The 24,410-nt window shown below is 39.2% G+C and overlaps 1 protein-coding gene across 5 annotated transcripts in view; it reads left to right on the forward strand.

Annotated features, from left to right (window-relative positions):
• The window catches only part of LOC138943573 (fibroblast growth factor 18), a 111,677-nt gene extending 88,675 nt beyond the window's left edge, over nt 1-23,002 (forward strand). For 4 of the 5 annotated variants that reach the window (XM_070314506.1, XM_070314504.1, XM_070314507.1 and 1 more), the window contains 4 exons: nt 8,207-8,252; nt 11,485-11,617; nt 18,988-19,094; nt 19,748-23,002. In XM_070314506.1, coding sequence (XP_070170607.1) covers nt 8,207-8,252; nt 11,485-11,617; nt 18,988-19,094; nt 19,748-20,197 — 736 coding nt within the window. In that variant the 3' untranslated portion in view covers nt 20,198-23,002. Of the gene's footprint in view, nt 1-4,981; nt 5,043-8,206; nt 8,253-11,484; nt 11,618-18,987; nt 19,095-19,747 lie in introns of those variants that run through there. The other variant, XM_070314505.1, reaches the window with a different exon arrangement.
• The last annotated feature ends 1,408 nt before the right edge of the window (nt 23,003-24,410 follow it).

The raw sequence follows: 24,410 nt of genomic DNA on the forward strand, positions 1-24,410 counted from the left end.
TGAGACGGCACGCATGGGTTCAAATGATTTCGCACCAAACACATCGCGAGCAATGCGTGTATACATATATATATATATATATAGTATACGTCAGCTTATTCTTGATTGTTTCTGTTTAAAAATACATAACCGAATTATGACAATTATGTCCGTAAAATGATACGGACACACGTTCACGTACATATACCATATACATTGCTGCGTCTTTATCATTGCTCTCATAGCGATGCTTTGTTACGACGATGAATTCGTAGATGAATCATATTCTCGGTATTATGATAACTATTGTCGAAACGATACGCGAATCATTTTTTCAGTTCTCGCATTTAACACCGAATGGTATAAAATTAAAAAGATTATATATTTTTATATATTTGTATACGTAAATTACAATTGCAAATTATTTGCATATTTTACAATTGATTTTATTTTAATTATATCGAAATATGGTAATGGTAAAACGTTAATAGGAAGCGTCGAAGAGTATTCATATAGAGAGTAATAAATGTAAAATAAAATAAAAAATGTAGTTTGATTAAAAATATAATTTTTCAGCTAATAATAAGAAATGATATAAATTGAAACCTTGATAATGGTGCACGTGAAACCTTTTCGATGCGTCTCGTGTGATTTACACTGAGATCGTTCTTCATTATCGCCATCACCCATATTGAATCGTAAGACACGAAAGTACGTGCGACGATATACATAGCGACTTTCCTTTTTATCGTCACGTTCGAAATTCTTCGGTCAGACGTCGGTCACAACGGGCACGGTACGTCGAGGAGGGAGAGTACCGTGGGTTATCGGCGACGAAATGAATTCCTAAAACTCAATTAACCGTGGCCTCTTTAACGGCCACGGCTTAACGAACGACGAGATGAGTGCGGGATGCGCTGGGTTTCAAACCGGGTTAAGCTATCCCGTAGACGTTCATCCGAAACCGATACCCGCCCTAAGAGCATCGTATGTGATCCCAACCCTTTTAAGTAGGTCTAAGTAAAACGCAAGGAATGCAAGGGATAGCTTGATGGTACTTGATCGGCGAGGTACAAGATCAATTTCAACGCGAGTCATCGTGAGTTCCTAGATGACACCGTTTCAACATTAACGCGTTTTACGATTGTCTAAAGAGAGCGTCGATTGAATCTTAATTAAAAATATTTTCAAATCGTCAGAACTTTGATTTAATATCAGAATTAAAAGTCTGTTGAAAATCGTTGATACTTTAAGAGAAATAATTATAGTTATAGAATTATTACTATTACAAAATTTAACATTCGTATGCACGAGGGATATACTTTTATAATTGACAAATCAAAAATATTATGTATCGGTATTACACAAAATATTACACAGCATTTATTTACGTAAAATACAACATTGTATCGTTTATGAAAATTCATCGAGATTTTTATCATTTTATCGTTGTTTATACGCGATTTACGAAAATTAACAGATCGTCGCGGACGATTTTTCTTTCGCAACGATGATATTTCTTCATCTACCTCCCGCTCTCTCGTCCCGCTACTCGCTAACCGTTTTTTCTTAACGGGGGAAGAAGGGGAATGACGAGGAGCGTGTCAGGATGAATGTGACGCCGGCGGAACGTCGCGGCTTTCGAGCAAAAACCACGTCGCGTCCTCCTCTCGCGTGGCTCCTCTTCTTGTTTGTGCTCTTCTCTTCTCTTCTTTCCTTTCTTATATATTCCTCTTCTCTCTTCCTCCTTCTCCCCTTTGCACTTGCATCCCGTTCGCCGCGGTATACTTGACGCACACGACAGTTCTCTATGTAACGTTACAGGACGCGTTTAAGTCGCTCGTCGTCTCCTTATCCATTCTCCATAAACGCACGACGTCGACGGCTGGCTATCTACCACTTCACGTGGCACCAGCCTGAAGACCCGAGTGCGCTCGTGCTAGGAGGAAAAAAAAGTCGGACTCGATCAATGAGATAATTTACGGGCTGTATCCCTGGTCTGCCGGCATAATTCCGACGCCGCAGGACAATAAGCGTTGTTTTCGCAAGTGACGTGCCTTGATCATTTACACGTAGATTACAATCAATCGTGTCGTTGCTATAATGGTGTTTTTTTATTTTTTATATTTTTTTTTTTTTTTTTTTTTTTTTTTTTTTTTTTTTTTTTTGTTAAAGCAAAGAAACTGCATAGAAAATATGTACTTTATAATTCTAATTTACTTGATGAAAATAATAATACCAGTGAAAATGTTGATAAAAATATTGATAAGAAGATTATTAATTAGTTATAATATTAATTGCATAATTAATCAACCAAATTAAATAGTATGTGTGTATATGTATAATAGTATGCGTATATAAATCGAAAGAGTTAAATTTTTCACGGAAAAATTTAAATGTTATAATCAAAGTAATGATCTGACGCATCAATCATGCGGAAGACAATCGTAACATTGTATGCGGCATAATAAATGTTACGATGACGAATTCGATGATAATTCGGATAATCTCCTGGAACTTGGAGGTAGCTGGATTGAGAGATGCTTTTCATGGAAACGGTGCGAATGACTCGCTCACATAAATCCGGCACTAGATAGTCAAATTTAATGTGTATAGTCGCGACTATTTCCGATTACTCATTGGTCTCTTGATCATTAGCGAAACACGCACTTGGAAAAGTCCGAATTTAATCTTTGATGCGTGGAAGATTTATAATATACTTGGTATTAGATATTGTCTAAAAAAAGGTGCGATTGCTCCGTTTTATAATTGAAAAAGATATAATGATAAAAGTTTTTTTTCTTTTTTTTTATGAGAAATAAATGAATATATATTTTTATTTATATTAAGCATAATTATTTTTGAAGAATATAAATCGATTGATGAGAAAATATAAAAGATAAAATTTTTTTTTATTTACAATCACGACGACAAGTTGCTATGATAATTTCAGAAAAATTTTAGCAAATGTAAATAATTAATTAAAATATTTTTAATCAATTATTTTATATATTTTATATATAATTCTTGCATATATATGATTATTTCAAACATTTTTATACTTTTAAATAACGTATTGATTTTTATTTATTGTATGTATCAATTAAAAAAAAAAAAAAAAAAATTTTGTCGATCAGCAGATGCATTGGTAGCATGTTATCATGGTTACGATGATTGTATATCGTGTCCATTATTATCCGATTAAGTCTTGTCAGTTAGCGGTCGAATTTACGGGTTCTAAATCAAATCGTGACCCGCGCGTTGATCTTGATCACGATACGCTGGCGATGCGATGCATTGCCACCACGATTGGTCACGACAATTTACTGTAACCGTCTGGGAATCCATTGACACGCGTGATTTGTCGCAATTTGCCACGGCTATATAGGAAACATTTCGGAGCCAGCTTTTGTGTCGCGATGCCAGGTGACTTTTTCCCTTCGGGGCGTTTGCGTAGATCGGCTCGTGCTGCAAAAGCGCTACAAAGGTAGTAAATCTCGTGGTTATTCTGAATGGAGACGTCGTCGTTTATCTGCCATATAACGCCCCCTCCCATAATGCTGGAAACTTGGAGAACAGTTTATCAAATATTATTTCTATTTCCTATTCCTTGCCTATCTCAGCTTTTTAGCAAGTAATTTCACGTAATAAATACTTAATAATAATAATAAACATAAATTTTTATAATTGAGAATATATCAATATCGAGTATGTTAAGTAATTAAAAGTAATTTAATTAATTAAATTCGCTGAAATAATTTCTTCTTTCAAAAGAAAATGTTTATCCGAATTTATCAATCGACGCGATTTCATAACTTTGTTATGTTTATGCCAATATACACACGATATACATACGCAGGCTGTAGCGCGGAGCGATATGTCAAAACCACTCGATAGTAATTCATTTAGTCGGTGACGCAAACAAGTTCCGATGTATTCGCGTCGGGCAGTTTTGTGGACGGTAATCTAGATGATCGATTAGGTTGCTCATTAAACGAGACATTGACGATGAGCGTGATCCTTCTCAGGATCGTCGTGTAGTCGTGCACGAAATTCGCGTACCCCGCCTAGACGACAGGCGGTGTCCAGCTGAGAGTCATCGGCGTCGGGTCGGTAGCCGCGTTTTTCATCATCGTGTCGGAGCCTATTCAAGTGTTGGCAGTTTTTCACGCGACAGGCGACAAATATCCCCACCAAAATCCCCTTTAGATGAGTCCCCACGTGGTCCGGGATGTCGCATCCTCGTCGGCATTCACCGTGCTGATCCCGTCCAAGTCGCGTGTATACTCGCGGAGTGATGTTTCGGATCTATTATCGCGATCAAGCGGATCGTCGTGTTTCGAGTAAATTACTCCCAAGGAGAAAGTGATTTCGCGCGCCAACGAATCAACCGCAATCTCTCCATCGCGCATGAGAGTAATCTAATTTTCCATTCGCAGTTCACGCTGCAACATCTCGTCGATAGTGGATTGTGATATCGTCATTAAAATCCGATCTTTTTGTCGGGAATTAATGGCGACGCAAAGAGCGATATTCGTCGCTTTAATAATGCCTGGATAATTGGCCGGGAAACCCCGTCATAACCACAGAGATTCGCGTATTACGTCAGCGTTACGATTCACGATATCTACTTAAATCCAGGTTTAAGTCCGATTTGAAAGCTCGCGGACTAGGCTTTGATAAGTGTGCGACGCGAATTCATCGCTTATATACATAACGTATATAGGCTTGGCTCGAGCACGCGCGGCGATTTTTCGCAAAGTCCATCTCACTGAGATGCGTGTGTGACGTATAACGCTGCTTTCCAAACTGCACTTGCTCGTATTTATCGAAACTGAATCGAACGGAATCGTGCGAGTGTTGTCGATCCGTCGAATGTATATCCTTCGCGTAACATATATATATATATTCGTAGATCGTATATTATCGCCGCAACTACAACGAAAACCGCGTGTTTAAATCGCCATTCTGCTAACTGGTAATTCGTACAGTAGTTTACGATGTATGGATTGAGATGACACGCCGAAGCGGAGATTCGCAGCTATGTCTACGGCGATTATCGGGTGAGTTCCGGCGACTTTGTTGACATATCTAGCGTTGCCTTAGGATATTTCGACTCCGATTTATATCGGTGAATTGATAATGAAAAAACATTTGGGAATCGTTATTTTTATTCCTGATTATAATTTCTTCCATCGTGCAATTGTGTTACGTATCGTGTGAGATCCATAATATGATAAAACTTTATAGAATTCCATCTTAAAAATTCTATATGAATCTCTCTGTCACATGAATCACGCGTACCGTTTATTTTCTTTGGCAAAAAAAAAAAAAAAAACCCAAGTCAGATTTTCTTTGTAACGGTATTTTTTTTTAGACTCACAATCAGCTATTGACAGTTATTATCGGTACAAGACGTAAGTAACGAACATTGACTGGATACTGCGTCACGGAAACGTGCGTGACGTGCGCAGACCGTGCTCGCGTGTTGGAATTTTGTCACGGTCGGATTTGACGACGCCCTGGAATTTCGCGACTCTACGGAATTCCATGACACGATCGTGCGTATACCGCCAACCGAACAGGGGGTTCCGACTCGGCACGCGAGCGCGTGTATTCACGCGACAGTATCGAAGCATTCCGCCTCATGGTACCGATCACGTGTATCGATATCGATACGCGCGATAATAATCTCGCTAATCGAATGGACAAAATTATTTTAGCTTATTTTATTCGAATCTCTTTAAATTCTAAAGAGACATGTATAAATTCGATAACGTCATAACGATTAAAAATGGTGATTATATAATAAATTGATACGTAAAATAATTTGCGAGACGAACAAAAAATATCGCTCGATAATCGCGACTAATGTCGTATGGTCTAACGATATGAGATTCTCAGTCTCTTCGGAACTCTTTTCCATCCCGATGACACGTCTCATCCGTCCGTGAAACATTCTCACGGACACCTCGCTCTCAGACATTTTTCCTCCTTACGTCAGACGTCCCGGGAGATCGAAATGTTAATATTGTATATCCCATGCCTTTCGATGCATGTCGACGCGTTTACCTTCGTCGCGGTACATCGCGTGTATTATCGCGTCCGAGGTGATCCACGGCCGTTAATGAAACGGCTGGCAAGTAGTTGTCAGCGGGACTGTCGATGTGACTAAGTTTGCAATTATGTAAACCGGCATCCCGGCCAGTGGGATACCTCGTACACCTTGGTTTAGTAGAGGCGGCGATCTTCGTCGATGTGAAAATTGAAAAATCGATATTGACGCCGCTGACGTTAATTAGATACTTTGGAATGTGGAGTATAATCTACAAGGTATAATCTGCAAGTGGCTCTCAATATACAAAGAATAGGAATGTCACATCAAACGGCAATAGAACATAAATGTGGTCTACTTATATAGATTTTTTTTTTTTTTTTTTTTTTTTTTTAATGTAGAAAAATATCATTTATCATTATTAAAAAATTATAACTATATTATCAATCGAGATACGCGATTAAATCAATTTCCACTGTGTGGCCCTTATCTTTCAAACTTCTTTTAAAGAATGTTTTACGCGCGCGTAGAGGCCTTTCGATTTAATAAAGCATAAATCGTTTCTTCACACGTCCGGCAGCAAATTTCGAATACAGTTGCGTACTTGCAATCGAGTCGCCGCGTCGCTGCTGCAGTCGCGCCAGTGCAATTAAACCTCGAAACCTGAGTCGACTGCGTACGCCGTATCGTGCTCCACGTTACGACCCGATGTATGTATTGCATATAACGCGGAGATTGCGATGATGAATGCATGGCAAAGGACCCGAGGCGAAATCTTTATCACGTGAACTCGCTGTGTCTCTCCCCTATATAGGAGGAATAATTCTTGTGGAGATTGCACCGATACTCCGTCCGAAAAAATTGAATCCAATAATCGGAATCTCGTCACGCGATTAGGAGTCTCGTGGAGAAAAAAGAGAAAACTGCAGGGGACGATAAAAAATCGAATAGGTCAGAAATAAACACCGTAATTCGTCGCGAGAAGATTCCGTTGAACGGAATGAAGCGAATTATATTTTAAGAAGATCGGGGACGCCCCGAGAGAGAGAGAGAATGGCATTTCGCTCGGTGCATCGAGTGCATTGAGACGGAGTAGGCGGGATGAAGCGAAAGAGAGGCATGTTTGGTCCAGCCCGCCATATCACGAGTATAAGGCGAGCCAATAACCCAACCGAATTAAAGCGGACGGATAACGAGAGGGCTCCTACCGGCACGGGTGTTCGCGTTGTTCACCCGCTTACCGTAACACACGAGATGCATTCGCGTTACGCAACCGCTCTTGCGGCGGCTTGCCGCACGTAGAGAGCTCGCGTGTCTAACTGGGTCATTTACTATCCGCGGTACGCTATATTCTTGATTATCTATGATTCTCTCCGATATCTCTTTGCCACACGCGTTGATCTTACGTGAGACAATACGCGGTTTACGCTTTATTACTATTATATATATACGATATATACACATTGTATACATATTATATCTAATTATATACATAATGAATATATTTTTTTACATTTTCTAATCATAAATCTAATGAAAATTATTGACATTATTAATTATAGAATTTGCGAAAAGTGCAATTCATCTCTCATTTCTAAAAAAAAATGTCGTTTGAAGATATATTGAAAGTTATTTCCATTACGTATTTCTTTAGATTGACATTAATCGTTCTGTGTAATTTTTAAGGAATCAAAATATATATATTAATATGGTTAATATATATATTTTGATAGAAATTAAATATAAATAATTAAATAACAGCTAGCGTAATTTATAAAATGTAATGAATTTAACATACAATATTATATATGTTATTTTAAAAAGATATTCTAAAGAATTTAATGTGCACACAAGTTAGAGGGAAATTTAATGTGCGACACTCTATTGGCAGTAATTTTTTTTTTTTTTTTTTACACTGATTATCTCGGTCATTTTCTCTTATCGATTATAACCGATCAAATGCATCCTATACTTTCGACATGTGCAGTTGGCAATAGTAATGACCGTACTGCGCGAGTTCACTATATAATCATGTGAAATTTATTTGCATACGAAATCACTTGGAATCGCTGCAAATTGGAATGCACTCGATAAAACGGTCTTATCGCATATTCTAGTTCATATTCCCGGTCGGACATTTTTAACTAATGGATGTATTCTTGTTGTTTCTAGGTTACCACAGCTTGCCGTTTTAGCGAAGATTTTGTGCCTCCTGATGGTGAGTAGCTTCGTAATTTTTTTGTAAAATATTATTTAATACTAACAGAAATTATAGTTTACCGAGATATGTATGGATATAGTATAATTTTTTATATTACAATATTTTTATACTGTGATTAAACTATTAGAAAAAAAAAAAAAAAAAAACAAATGAGACTATAATATGTATATATTAATTATACGCCGTTATTTAAAACACTTGCGGGAAAAAAGAGATTTTGAAATATTTATATTATAAAAATCGAGAAATGAAATGTAGTAGAAGACTATCAGAGAGCTCAAGATCGATGCATTCATGGCGCTATAATTGGTTTGTAATCTTATCTCTGAATGTGTCCGACATTTGTAGCACGAACCAATTGCATAAAGGTAATCTGATGATCAGTCGGCCTAATTTTCGCGAACAGTAACGAGCGCTACGACGTTTATATCCCGAGAATTTCAGCCGCAATTCCGCTGAAGTCGCAAAATCACCTACTTTATAGCTCGCGAATATATATAAAGATATACGGCACAGGCTGCAATCTCGCGAGGTTGACTAGGTCAGATGTGAGATATCTCGTGCACGAAGAAGAGGTCGAGACCTGTGTGAGGATCGCGTGCTCTCGAGGAGACTCGTGCCAAGATTTAAGTAAATCGACGATTACGTCGGCGCGCACCTTACCTGCCATACATTAATGATCCAAGCGCTTCCACTCCTACGCTCGTTTACAACACTGACAATTTATTGTATATAGGGTCGTGGCGGCGCTCTCGCTGCCGGCTTTCGACTCACCTTAACTCATTGCGGCGTACGTTTAATTCCCCCGCTGTGGGCGCCGCGAAGCGCTACAAGTTTTGACGTTGAATTAGTTTAAGTACCCGGCGTTCATATTGCGGTACCGCTAGCTTGCCATCGCATTTTGATTAACTGCGTACACGCGATATATCAAGAGGTTTTTTTTTTGTGGGCTCTCTTTCGTTTCAAAATTATTTTTCCGAGTGTTATAACATATGTTTAAACATTTGTTTCGACTTTTAAATTTTTAACGATTGAGATTTATCGTCAATTTCGGTTAATGCGTTTAAAGATAGTTTTCATTGGTAGAACATGGAATAATTATTTATTTATATAATTTTGCTTTATCTATTATATCGACATGATTTTTGTTCTTGATAAGCTTGAAGATGATACTATATAAATTGTTCAGTACTATCTCAGATTTGGCTTGTGCGTGTATGGCATTCGTTATTTATTTTACCTTTGAAATTGATGGAGATGTATGTTGTTCGGCTTTTTAATATGATAAGGACAATCTACGGCGACAGTCCCATCGCGCGAACACTTGAATCGTATTTAAATAAGATTTATATATAGTCGATACCGGTCTCGAGCGGTGCAATAAACGATTCGCCGACCCAATAAATAATGAAATGGATGGTCGGGCTGAATCGCGAGCGATAAATTTAGATGTCGCCGGTTCGAGTAACTGCCTGGTAAATAGCGCGACGAGCATATTCGAGACTATCTTACCTTGACGATACGTTCGCTACGTGAGAATTTAATGAATGGCCGATGCATAAAATTGCAAAGCTAGTCACTTGACGATTGTCATTATCCTTCGCGCATCTTTTTACGATCTGAGAGTCCTGTCGATTAAATGATAATGCGAATATCGCGGCGATGACGCGGAATCAATCAGCGTGCCGAGTTTCTATCGTGCATGTAAGGACAAGCATCATTATGATCACGTGAGCGGTATCGCGATGCACTTATGCAGAATTTGTGGCACGCGATGCTCGTGACGTCGTGAAAAGTTTCGGCGAGTGCAGTCGTTACTTAACATTGTGTGTTAAAACGATAGAGAGAAGAAACGCTCCGCTTGTCACTTTAGCTATATATTGAAAAGTGGATGTTACGGGATTATGGAACTGCAATGAAATCCCGCAATGTGAATTTAATTGCTTTCTGTAACCGATAAGCGCAACTCGATTATTCGCACATATATTTGTTCATTAATGTGCGTTTATTAGACAATAATATTATTGAACAATATATTTGTTTGTTTGCGATAAATGCTGAGGTAATCGTGTGAAAAATAACGTTAATTCGCGTCAAGAATAATCAATTTAATGTTATTAATATTTAATTGTCACGACACATTCGCAATTTATTCGATATTATAATTTCAATTATACATACTGACGAGATCCATATACGAATCCAATAATATAGGTAAAAGGACACACGTCATATATGCGATATCTTCCTAATATCACATTTATTATACATATATGTAGATTTATACGATATTCCAGCGTTGTGATTTTAAATAGCGTGATCTCAGTATGTTTTGACGTTTCACTGACTAGAACACATCGCATCGAACATAAAAATTTATGCATTGTCGGCGCCACTTTTGATATAAACAAACCGTAGGTTTCGGTGACTATTAACGTGTAGCTCGTGTCCGCTCGTTAACCGTTAAGATTTCCACCATCAACGTGTACGCTATTTTCGAACAACCAGCGCGATGACTTTTCGTCTTCCTACGACACGGCGCACTTTTATCGCACGTTATCCGCCGTCCGAGCGAATCAACGAGTGACTCGATGTTGCGATATGTGAACCGATCGTAAAAGCGTTCTTCTTAGGCGGTCGCGAAAGAATTTCGGCGTCCTTAACGATTCTCAGATTCGGTCGTTGTTCTGAAAACACGGCACGCGAATTCTTATCTCTCGCCAAGCTCTCGAGCCTTCTATTTAATCGAGAAATCAGCATAATACGCGAAGGATAATATATAAAACGCGGCGATTCTCTAATTTTGATCGGAATTGCTTTCTCTTTTAACTACTTTTATACTTATCTTCTTCCTTTAATATACAATCGTGCTTGCGTATGAATTTTTCCCGGCATTTTTGAATAATTCATTAAATTATCGGAAATAAAACTACGCGCTCTCGGCTCGAGTAATATCATCGTAAAACGAGCGTCTTCAATACGATTCTTTTACAAATCATAAAGTACAATCGCAGATTTTATATGAAAAGTGCTTGCGAGATCCAAAGTATTTGCGATTATGTAATTCATTTATGAAACGTCACGTCGTTTGCGATTCGTTGAAAGGGGCGATTCTTTATGCATTTTATTAAACGTCACGGCTCTCGTGGAACAAAGTACCGGCAAAACAATTTCACGAATAACGCGACTAAGGAATTTCGAGTACACGAGCGGGTTCTTGTAATTGCAGGTGGTGATGTGCGGGGCGGTGCCGGCGATGGTGCGCTCCGTCAGTCTCTACTCGACTTGCAGCAGCGGCAATGTTACCGTAATAGGCCGCTCGATCAAAGCCATGGGCCGCGACGATCACAATGCACCCTACCGTAAGTAAGACCGCGATGATTCGCTATGTCTGTTATTATCAATATTATCTAAACATGATGATAAAAACATTTTTTCAATGAAGAAAATTACATCATAATGCACACATATTACGTACACGCATACAATTCTCTCAAATATATTTTGTTATTCTTATTAAAATGTTTTCAATTTGGCGAAAAATCTCTTTATCCATTATATCTTTATAGTTGGGGGGAAAAAAAAAAAATTATGATGATCCATTAAAATAAATTTCTTTTTCTCTTTCATGAAAAATATTTTCCCTTATAATATATAATGGCTATCTGAATTTTTAATTTTATTGATTAATATTATTTAACATTAATCGATAAATTTTCTCATTTGTAATATAATATTCGATACCGATTATAAATATATAATTTCAAAGTGAAGGAAATCTTGTTATATGTGCATACTAATGTAATTGTCTAAGATGATTTAATCAAAATCCGTTAATTAAATCGCTCTCAGTTACCATCTCGCAGCGTCTCGTTATCGCTCCGATCGATAGTTTTGTACATAAAAAGAAGATTTTGTGCATTGTAAAATCCAGGCACGATGCAACTAAAGAACTTAATTTACTGTGATTCTTATCAGTCGACTTCCGTCGAGGACTTTGTATCTCTCGAGAACCTTTTATCTCTCTAGTTTTCACCAGCGAATGCATCTATGGTGTGGAGTCTTTTCAGATGAATCTTTATTTTTACGAACTAATAACTGCAGTTCTATTTTCGCGAATGGAGCGTTAAGTGCACAAACGGAAAAGAGGCGAAAGGGGTAAAAGAGGAGAGCCCATCCTAGAAGCCTCGATGAATTACGACGTAATTCTGCCTCGTCTCGATTGTTTTCGGCTAGACACTGTTTATCTCTCGCCGTTTGCTTTATCGTGCATCGAACTTGCGCTTTTTCTCCTTTCTTTATTTATTCGAATCCTTGTCACGAGCAGGATACACGAAGAGTTCAACTTTATTCTTTTAAAAGCTAGGAGGAGATATTTAATAGAAATACATAAAATTTATATATATGATTGTCCTCCCTCTCTCTCTCTCTCTCTCTCTCCCCCTTTTGTTTTCTACTTGTATTTTATCGTCGACATACATTTACCATGATCGCAGCCAACGCTTGTTTATGTATCACGATGATACATTTACGAGACATTTGTCAGACATTTCGTATCCTTGATTGATTCACTTAAATCGAGCGGATCGTTAGCACGGGATTATGATGGATGACGTTTCTCGTCTTCGCTTTGCATAACTCGCTCATTTACGATAATTTGTCGATGACCTTAATAGTGGTTTAAAATTAAATCTTATCCGATATAGACGCAAATAGCAACATATTTAAATTAATAATTTTCGAAGACAATGAAAAAATTTCTATGCCCCCCCCCCCCCCCCCATATAATAGTATACATTTCTATCATTACTATTTTTCACGTATATATATAACTGTATTAAAAGAAATTTAGAATAATTAGGACATGAATCATTCATTCGTCTCATATGATTGGATATGATAATTTTATTTTCTCTCAAATTTTATCAATATGACATGCTATTGATATAATATAAAATTCTATAGCCTAAACTTTACGATGCCCCATATGAAATCTATTGTCGAAACGCTCATCCTACGACGATCTTTTTTCGGACTCTCGCGAATTTTTCCGCGGAAATTTGCGCGCGATATCCCAGACGAAACGATTCCTCCGCCGGGCTGGGCTGTCCGCCCTACGTACGACGCGAGTACGAGGCGGTTCCTCTCGAGACGATTGCCGTCGAGGTAGGGGACGAAAGGAAGGTTCGAAAGGAGGGAAGAAGGCTTGCTTGTGCAAACAGAGGAGCCAGTTTTCGCGCCGGATGCTGCGCGCCGCGTCTGCACCTCCCCAGAGATCCATCACCTTCGCGTACCTTCTCCTTCCTTCTTCAATCTCCTGCCCCTTTTTACCTCCTCCTGCCTTGTTGCGCACGTTTCCCTCTGTTACTCTGCTCTCTCACCTCTCACGGCACTCAACTGCCGACGAGTCTCTTCTGACCGGCGATTACTTAAGTTTCTCTCACGAAGCAGAACGGCGTATGTTGCTGAACGGGAGATTGAGACACTCTCTAAGAGCGTCCTTGAAGAGTCTCGTGTATGAGGCTTTAAAAAAGAATGCGACACGACGAATCTTTGAGAATTTAAAGCTTCGTTGCCGTGCTATAGACAATAGTTATAGTTAAATGCCAGCTAATATGGCTCACAATGTTTTCTATCGAATAACACAAACCCCTGTATTTCGATAATTTACTAAATGATTTACTAAATGAAAGTACGATGACTTACTAAATGAGTTATGTAATATGCGAATATATCGTGCGATGTCATGCAGTCGTGAGAATAATGCGATAACTATCTGTTGAATCATTTTTATATACTGATAAAGAGATAAAAAGATTGCGTAAATGTGCATTATCGTTTTTTCTTTTTTTTTCCTATTAATTCCTCGCATTAGATGCACTTGATATATGAAATTATGATTTAACTGCAATTCATATTATTAGACAAGAAAATGTAGAAGCTCTAAATGCGAGAAAGAGAGAGAACGATAAGTCATAATTCAAGTACGTGAGAAATAACACGATAATAACTATCATCCACAATATAAAGGTAAATAATAATTATCGACTTTTCATACACACAGATATGATCGACGCGACATATTTCCCGCACATGTAAATAATCTCCCAAGCGTCTCGCGAAGCGCCTCGTTTGACGTTTAATGCCCCAAAATCGGGTATCTTTTTGCGCTAATACTCGCGCGAATTTCGACACGATAGATAGAGGGAAAAAGAGAGAAACGATAGAGATCCGTATACTAAAGGAAAAGAATAGGCATGCGAGCGGTGCGTCAGCAGCAGCAGCAGCAGCACCGATCGTCCAGATTGGAATTTAATTATTCGAATGGCGGCGGACTGTGATTACCGCGTCAGCCCGATAAACCAGGCTCTTCACCTGTCGCACCTTTGATCTCGCGATACCTCGGCATCGCATTCCCGTCCGTCTTCATGTGCCGGTATTCGTCTACTGTACATCGTCGAAGAGTGGATGTGCGTTCGCATCGGCCAATCGTGCGTTTAGGTGTTAATGACAGGGTCGCTATTATACGCGCGCGCTCATAACGAGTGAGCCGCGTCTCTCCTCCTGCCTTTCCCTTTTGACTTTTTCTTGCGCTTTACACGCGGTCGGTACCGACCATCTCTCCCTCGCGCGCGTTGTATTATAGCTTTCATAACGCCGACGCCGCGAAATTGTAGCGCCCCAGTGGTTCTCGATCCGGCGCGGCGCGTCGTCTCAGTTTCGCACCAAGGCCAGTATTATTTATGCAGCTGCATCGATCACACTTCTTGCGTCGAATCATGCGTGCGCGCGTAATTTTTTTTTTTTTCTCCAGCAAGATATAGCGAAAAGACTTCAAGTTTCCTCAATTTCTTGGATTGTGTCGTTGCTTAATTGCGAGATGAAATCGTTTGCACGGTTTGCTTCGGCACGATAGAAAAATGCAGGTAGTTGCGAACCTATAACAAGCGGCGAATTGGTTCCTATATCGCGAGGAGCACGTAGGAGTAATATATGGGATCCATTCTTCTCTCCTTCTATCTCGCTCTTTTCCTCTTACGTGCGCAGGCCCATCCTACTAGTTATTATCCGGGGTAATCGTGCCTAAAAGCCGGTGCCTGCTTTTGATTAAAATTGGCTTTTAATTCATTTGGCAGCCTCTAATCTCGCGGCGGCTCCGATCAGAGGGAACCAGAGCGAGGGCGACGGAACCCGGTGGGGAACGAAAGGGAATAGGGCGGGTTGGAAGGGAGGGTTGAGGGAGAGAAGACAGAGGTGTTTGAAGCGAAAAATTTAGTGGCTTCCTCTCTTCATTCTCATACGCGCCGCCGAGCTCGCGATCTCGCGCGCCATGAATAAATTCCAATGTGGCATCTTCCGCCAAGATATATTACATCGATCGATTGCGGATAGGTCTTGCGAAAGAATGCAGCTCCGCTTCTTACACGCTCTGAATTTTATACAATGCGTCATAGGATTATGAGAAAATACATATAATTATGAATTTAATATAAAATAATAGTATATTTTATATTTATCGTTTCTATAGTAATTTATACTTTTTAGAATAATCGTCTTTATATAATTATTGACATTTTATTCCATATATTTATTTTATATTTTATTTTATCTCTTTAACTCTTGACTGATCATAGAACTTGCGAATTTAATTATAGAGTATGACTCTCTGCGTACTCGTACTTCATAATTGAAAATAATCCTAAATATCTTCGCTGATATTAAGATTTTTCTTATTTCGTTCGATTTATATCTTGAAATTCCGAGAAAAAAAATTCATTGCCCAAGGAGAGATCCATCAAGAGATAGAAGATTGAAATCCGATGTGCTCCGTAGACGCCTGTCTCCGCGCGTCTGGCAACTTTTACTAACAAACGCGTCAGCGCTCGAATGGCGCGCCCGGTCTCACTTCCTTTCTTTGATAACGATAACCATCGCATCGGGAACGAAGCGACAGAGTTTCGCTGCGATTGCTTCGGTCGCCGACGACCATGTCGACGGCGACGAAGTACCGGAAATGTGAAAGTTCGGTAATGGGTAACTGGAGCGAGCAAATACGTACAGCGGACTTTGCGAAACGCGGTAATATCGGGTTGTTATCATCGTATCTTTTTCCATCGTTGTACCGCAGATATTGCGCGACGCGTATCTAAAATTCCGATGCCTTGAACCGGAAGGAAGAGAGAGAGAGAGAGAGAGAGTATCGGCTCATATAATTTCCGACCTGTTTGCAACTATTGCCATACTTGCATTATTATGTAACGCATGTTCCGCATTGATTTGCCAGTTTCGCCATGCTCAAATTTTTATGCATGCTGCATAATTCACGCAATTGCTCCGATAAATGTATTAAGGTAACGTAGTTATATAGATGTTTCAAACTTTTATCATAGTACCGATCGCCCTTCATAAAATTTGTTACCGTTTATCGATCGATAAAAACTCTTTTCGGAGAAAATTGAGAAAGTATTCAACATTTATTGTTAATTTTATCGATATTTGTATTAATATCTTTTTTCATAATAATAATAAAAATAATTTCAAGATTTTATTTTTTCGTTAATTAAGTAGCATTTGATTGACCGCGATCAATCGGTAGAGAAGATAAAAATTTTTTTTTGTTAAATATTTCATTCATATTATTAAGCATAGTATCTTTGCATCGTATGATTAATAGATCATTTCAAAATATGACATATATGTAATATATGTCTTTTACTCATAAAAATTCATCTCAATTAAGCTTTTATAAAACATTTTTATTGATAACGATAAATGGAAAAATATATAAAATTTTTCGTTCCTAATCAATTTTATTATGAAGTATTTTGATTACTAATGCAGTTTCTTGTATGCGAAGTAATGTATTCAAAAATATCAAAAAATGTGTATACCTATCGTCTATCTAAATTGCATAATAATTGCATATTTCATGATTAATCGATCAGTTGAAATCGATCACTTTCGAAATATGTCTCTCAATTATAGCATCTATCAATCGGCGCATTAATATTCCAAAGAACTCATCGGTCGCCGTTTTTTAAAGGTACATATAATCATGTAGATATTTCTCACGTAGACTATCTTAAGCGATGGAAAAAGAGAGACAATTATTTGTCCGCTTTAACGATACTATCGGAATTGACGCTCCGTTGCGAGGTAAACCTAATTAATTAGCTGTAAATGATGCAATTAATTGGCGCAGACTGCATACTGTAAGCGGCTAGCGAGACAGCAGTTTGAGATTAAGTCCTCTCTCTCTCTCTCGCTTTTTTCGTTTACGAAGAGCAGTGAAAAGCGGATAAAAGAAAGAGATATAAGCGAGAGGAAGAAAACAGAAAGAGATAGGGACAGAGAGAAAAAAATAGACCGAGCCGAAGAAGGGGTTTACGAGGCAGTTCGGGGACATTCTTGATTTTGGACGTTGGGAGGGTATCCGACGAGAAGCACTTGAATTTAACGAGGCTCCGGCAAATGGGCCACCCTGCAGACTCACCTTCTTTATTCTTTCTATACTACTGAAGCTCATGCCGCGCTACTAACCCATGGACAAACACTCCATCTCAAGATTGCGCCTTCCGTCATAAAGTTTCCGAGAAATGTTGCGATCGGTTGTAGACAAACCTATCGGTAAGAAAACAAAACTTTCGCCTTCCCAATTTGATTATTTTCTCATTACGATCTTCTTTTACGCGGATAACATATGTACGAGATACATTTTTTAAATCATTACAAATTCTGGATTTTTCATTTTAATCGAAGAGTAAATTCTTTTACGAAAATACTTGTAGCAAATTCATCTGCCATAATCTGCGCGAAACGAAGAATGTAAGAATATTATATCCGTCACATTCTCGTTCATAAATGGCGAGAATAAGAAAGAAATCGAATTTCTCCATCGCTTCTGACCCAGTTCTGACGTTACAGCAATATGTGAGCATATTGAGTCAGATGTTTCTCGCATTAGAAATAAGAAGGAGAAGAAGAAGAAGAAGAAAGAATATTCGATGCGCACACCTGTACCCGGCCGATCCCTTTTTTTTTCTCCATCCGGCAGACAAAGGGTGCCTGCTTCTCGCTCGACAAAATTTCGTAACACCAGGTAGGAAGGGTGGTGGAAAAGAGACGCGAAGACGCGGAGCGAGAAGGAAAGACGGCGTTGGCTACGGTGCAACGTGCACTTCGGGGTCGAGGCACGACAGGATCCGCTAAGTGGCAAAGCACACACCGGACGGTCTGTGCCTCCTTCATTAGCACCAACTAGCCTCGGCGGCGCTGGTCTTAGTCGAGTCTTTTCTTCTTTTCCCGATGCCGAAGAACGCCTCGGTAGAGGAGAGGTCCGGCGTCGTTGTAGGTACAACTCGCGCCATAAATCCCGACGAGGTCTCTTCTCGGAAATATGCCAGCGCGCCATACCGAAGCACAAAACGGTTCGCTTTGTGCATCCTGTCGCGCTTGTCCTCCACAAGATCGAAGCTGGTAGAAATTGCAAGGGTTTTTCAAAGTCCCTCGGGCTCTTCCGACTTATTCTTATTCGAGTTATTTACAATGCTCATCGCTTTATGCCTTACGTTTCCCGTTATTTTCTCTTCCACGGAGAGAGAATAATTTTGAAAACAATTTTTAAGCACAATTTTTTGCGTAATATAATAATAAAATATAATACACTAAAGTCTTTACGATAATTTGTATACGATGTGTGTTTCACGTTTCTTTCTCTTCTTGCGTATTACAGAGAAACTCACCACACAATCGGAAGATTTCAGTAGGAAGCTGTACATCTTTGCGGAGAAGAGCCAACGATACATTTGCTTCAATAAGCGGTGGAAACTTGTCGGCCTGGTAATTATTCGCCTATTCGCAATTAATAGACATACTTCATCATCTCGAGTGAGCGAGTAGATTTACACGCACTGGTAAACACCTCGCGTTGCACTGTTCGTAAATTTCTATTCATCGCTTATACGCGAGGCTTTAATTTAGAAATTGGATTATTAACAGTCTGACGATTTAAGGCTTCAACGTTTACGACGTGTGTTACGAGCCTTTAATCTTACTCGATTCATCTTGCGCGTTAAATTTACCGCTCAATTTTCTGAATCCGTCTCGAGGGCGAGCTGTCCAATAATTATCGTTTACTTTTGTTCGCTACGAGTGAAGATCACGTGCGAACCTAACCATCATCTATTATATTTAATTTTCAATTTCGATCGATTTCACTGCGAAACAATTGGCGAATTCTAAAAAAAAAGTGTAACTCTATTGATTTTCGTATACTCTTAGATTTGCATAAACATTCATTATCTTTTTCAAATCTTACGTTTTATATTATAATAAAATTAATAATTTATAGAATTTTTCAAATAAAACTACATTAGATAATATATTTTTGACGACGGAAAAAAAAGATATTTAATATCTACGCATATTATCTCGAGCTGCAAAGGATTGAAAAGCAGCTGGTATATGATGAATCGTTGACCGTTTACTTTCAGCCTAAGAAGCAAAAGGGACCGATGTGTCAGTTTTACGAAGTATACAACGGCTCGTATCTGAGGTACAGGAGCGTAGTCGACGGTTCGCGGTATATCGGCTTCAACAAGTTCGGCAAGCCGATGAAAAATCCCCACGGCAGACAGGAGTGCTTCAACTTCATCAAGTACAACCCCCATGCCGACATAAACCACCACAACAGCCTAGTGAACGCGGAGATGGGCGGTATGGAACCGCGGGAGCCGTACGTCGTCTCGAGGAAGCCATCGCCGATGATGAGGGCTACGAAGAATTTCCTGTTGCAGGCCGACAGTGCGAGGGAGCACGCGCAGCACACGTCCACGCATCGCCATCGGCATTCGAATCGCTGGAAGATGCGGCAGGACGGAGCGGACTCGGGGCCCCGGAGACGGCACGAGAGTCGCCTCCTCGTCGAGGCCAGCAAGTATTGAGCCGCGTACGAGCTCGCCGATCAAGACTGCCTCCTCCATTACCCCGTGAGAACCTGAGATCAGACTGCCAAATACGCTGGTGGACCGCTCGTGGTCGGGATGTCAGGAGCCCGCTTAACGGCGCCTCGTGAGTCGCGACTCGAAGCACCACGTATTCGTTCGAATCGAGAGCGTGGACGCGGCTCGCATACAAACAAACAAACAAACACACACACACACACACACACACATACACGCCTTATAGCTGCGCCCGTTCAATTTCCGTTTCCGCCCGGGAACGGGTGTCGTCGTCGAGATAGCGTCCGCGAAGATCGGGCGAGACGCGAGACGACGTGGGGAAGGGTGAGCGCGCGAGTTCCCGCCCGACGAAGCTATCTCAATTTCACGCGGTTAAGTTCGATTTACACTTGCCCCGACTGACCCCTTCAGGCAAGTATGTACCTCGTAACAATAAGAGCGTTTTTTTTTTTTTTTTTTTTTTCCCCTAATCATTGATTCCTCGTGTGAGTTTGATTCGCGCGATGAATCGTTCGTTATCTCTCTGTTCTTATCTCTTTTTTACACTCACACTCATTCCCTCTCTTTTATCTATCTATCTATCTAGCTATCTAATTTTTCCTTCTTTTTTTTCTTAATCTCGTGTCAAAGCGTGGCCGTTTAGTAATATTTCTTTCTCCCTCGATGCTGCGCGTCGCGATAAACTGTGCGATACCAGTCATGTAAATTCGTTTGAGCCATTATTATCCAATCGATCGTTTAATGCGAATGGAAGGAATTCACGTCGTATAGAAACGCAACCGAACGGCTGCTGTGCTTCGAGCGCGGTCACTGGCCCGCGATGGTAGCGCAAAAAGACGCGCGGACGACGCACGCCGATGGACGTGTCTTCTCGTGACTTGCCCGACAAAGGTGTAATCCGTCTTTCGGAAATCGTGAAATATTAAATTATTAATACATACACATATATGATTTTTTTTCAAAACATTAATATAATTCTCGCAAACTTGTGATTCGCTCAAATATGTGATATCGATATAAAAAATTCCATGAAATGCCCGACATTCACGGATGATATTTAATATCTCGATATAATTGAACCTTGTATTAAAAAAGCAGAAAACAAATAGAGAATTTTGTTTGTGTTACACCGAAGCATCAATTTGTTAATTCGACTCTTTTTTCCGTAACAAATTTATACGCGCGATGTGCGTAAAAGGATCACGATTTCCGGGCACGATTCATTCCTACGCGAATGAAAGCGGGAACGTTGTCGATGCTGGTCCAGCGAAGAAATATTTGTCACGTTGCGGACGCTCGTACGTCGTCGTTCTTACGCCCTCCTGCGCAGTTAGAGCTCACGCCGCGCAAGACTCTCTCGCTCGCTGTGCTAATTACGCCGCCTAACGTAGCGTGCGTGCGTGCGTGCGTGCGTGCGTGCGTGCGTGCGTGCGTGCCTGCCCGCGTGTATGAATAATGTGTGCGTGCCTGCCTGCGTGCTCGCGACGCAGGCCTTACCGCCGCCGACGCACAAACTCATGTGGCACGATCGATTACGAACGTGCCAAGTATATATGACGACCGACGACAGTTCTCCGAGTTTTTCTTTCATAATCCAAGTTTATTTATTTATTTTTCTTTTTTTTTTCTTTTACTTGGATCGCCGTGATATTTCACGGCGACGATCAATTTTATATATCGAGATTTTATCGATATCTTTTCAAGATTAATAACAATGTCATTGCGTGGCTTTTTGAAATACAAGGAACACAATGTTTCAGATGCGGGACATTTGAAGGCTTAATATGAACAAGAGTCATGTTTTCAAAAAATTACTTTTATATTTACATAAGAGCTCTCTATATTAATATATTACAGCGGAAGGCTGTTGTACGCGTAATTTTTGAGAATTCTTATGAGATACGCAATGAAAAGATACAGAGTATATTTCTATAAAATGACATCGATTCAACACTATCGACATATATATATTTTCTAAATAATTTCACGTGAAAACTATCTCGAAACACTTTTCCTTTCGAGCATTCGGACAACGGCGATCGGTTGGAAACTGCGCATGTTTGTGCGCGAGCGTATATTATATTTGCGTGCATTTTGCGTGCATACGTATTTCGCCTCCGGAACGCGTGTGAATGCGTGTAATATATTAATGCATTACCGTTAATGAGAACTTAATCTTTAGAATGCTATCGCAGACTGTATTATTAGGCTAGGTACATGAATATATGACACGCGGTGGCGACTCGACGAAGGGGAATCAGGGGACGCTGAGTTCTTTGCGCGGGAACGTCTTGTGTCATCTTACTTTTCGCTTCTATTTTCCGACTGGACGCCGTCCTCGCGCGTCGCGCCCTATTATCTTCTACAGGCACAAGAGAGGCGCCCTCGAGTGATCCATTTTCGAAGATTCGCCACATAAGGAGCGCCTGTTCCCTCTCCCCTTTGAAGAAAAAAAAAAAAAAAAAGGAGATCACTCCCTATAGGTAGCTTATTTATTGAAATCATGTTTAGGTACTACGAAAGCCGAAACGCCCGAGAGACTCTTCGTTGTCCTTGTACCTTGTACGTGTGTATATATATATATATATATATATATATGTATGTATATGTATGTATATGAAGATATGCGCTGCTCTCTTTTTATCATTTTCACCCTTTCCTCCCCTCTTCCCATTCTTCTCTCTTTTCTATCAGTCATATTCCTTAATTATCATTTCGCGCAACATTATTTCATCACAATTATGAATCGTTTGATACGATATCAGTAATTATTTGCTCGAGAGTATTTCATCGGTCTTTAACTTATTTATACTTTTTTTCTTGAAAAGATATTTTTGTATTGCAAATTCTCTCCATATGTGGAAAAAAAAAAAGTAATGATTAATTGTACATTTGCATTTATACGTTCTAATAAGTTCTAATAAGGAGTAATATTCCAATTATACATACACATTATCAAGATATATTTCAATTACTTTTTTTTTTTTTTTTATGACTAAATTATTTAAAGACATATTTTCTTTTCTTTGCGTTTCTTCACTTGTTTCGATTTTTAGACAATGTCTGAAAAATATTCAATATCTGATTAATTTCATTGCACACGAGTGGCAGTGCATAGAAAAGCTTATTCCTACGGATGTTTGTATGTGTTTAAAAAAAAAAAAAAAAAAAAAAAAAAAGTAGGGAGCAATAAAACACGTAGTAACGCCACGTTTCGTACAACGAATCAAAGATTTATTTTTGCAACGCATTTGTTAATAAATTAGGCATTTATTTCTTTGGGAACAACAATTTTTATATTCTGACACAATTCATGTTTGTCTTTTTCATCACAGACTGCTTTTAATTGTATTAAAGCCTTATACCTTTCGGGGTGATTCGTTATCGGCACGTGGCGAGTGCAAGCTAAGCACGATAAGATGTCGCGTGTAAACAGAAATTAAATGCCAGCAGCTGACCATGAGAAAGGCATAAAATCCGACGCTTATAATTTAATAACAGATAACTAAGCTAAAAAACGTATATGTATTGTATTCTAATATGGATATTGTAACTCCACCTCTAAAAATTAACCAACTCGTTTTGTATGTGTAAGCCTAGCGTCGTCACGTAGCGACGTGCAGAGAATCACCGCGGCGTTCATGGCGATGTGTAAAAAAAAAATGATAGAATAATTTTTATGGAGTTTGCGAGTCTCTTTGAAAGCGAGATATGTCACTGATTGTCGTTCTTCATATATATATAAAGAAGACAAGAAAAGTGATTATCGATCATTCTCGCGATCTCATCGAACTATTCGTAATCGAGTCTCGTTTTGATAATAATTTTTTGGAATTGAGAAAAAAGTTCCATTCAAATTCTTGGTTTGACACATTTGCTTGTTTATATACATTCTTACATATTGGCAAAAATTTTCTTCGATCATTAAACTGTGTTAATACTATATGATACTGCGATCGTCTTATCATTCACCTGACTCGATTGCGAGCAGATCATCATCATCATCATCCTATCCCAAACCTCCTCCTTTTTTTTACATCTTCACCATTGACGAACCAGAAAACGGTATGAAACGAACAAAATACAAGAGATGAATCTGACTCTACCCCTCCCTATAGATAGATAGTATACATAACAAATAAAAAGAAAAAAAGAAAAAGGTAAAATATAAATATTATATATATATATATATATA

The sequence above is a fragment of the Polyergus mexicanus genome, unplaced genomic scaffold (assembly GCF_030449975.1).
Source record: "Polyergus mexicanus isolate NDT 795.1 unplaced genomic scaffold, iyPolMexi1.0 SCAF_27, whole genome shotgun sequence".
Lineage (NCBI taxonomy): Eukaryota > Metazoa > Arthropoda > Insecta > Hymenoptera > Formicidae > Polyergus > Polyergus mexicanus.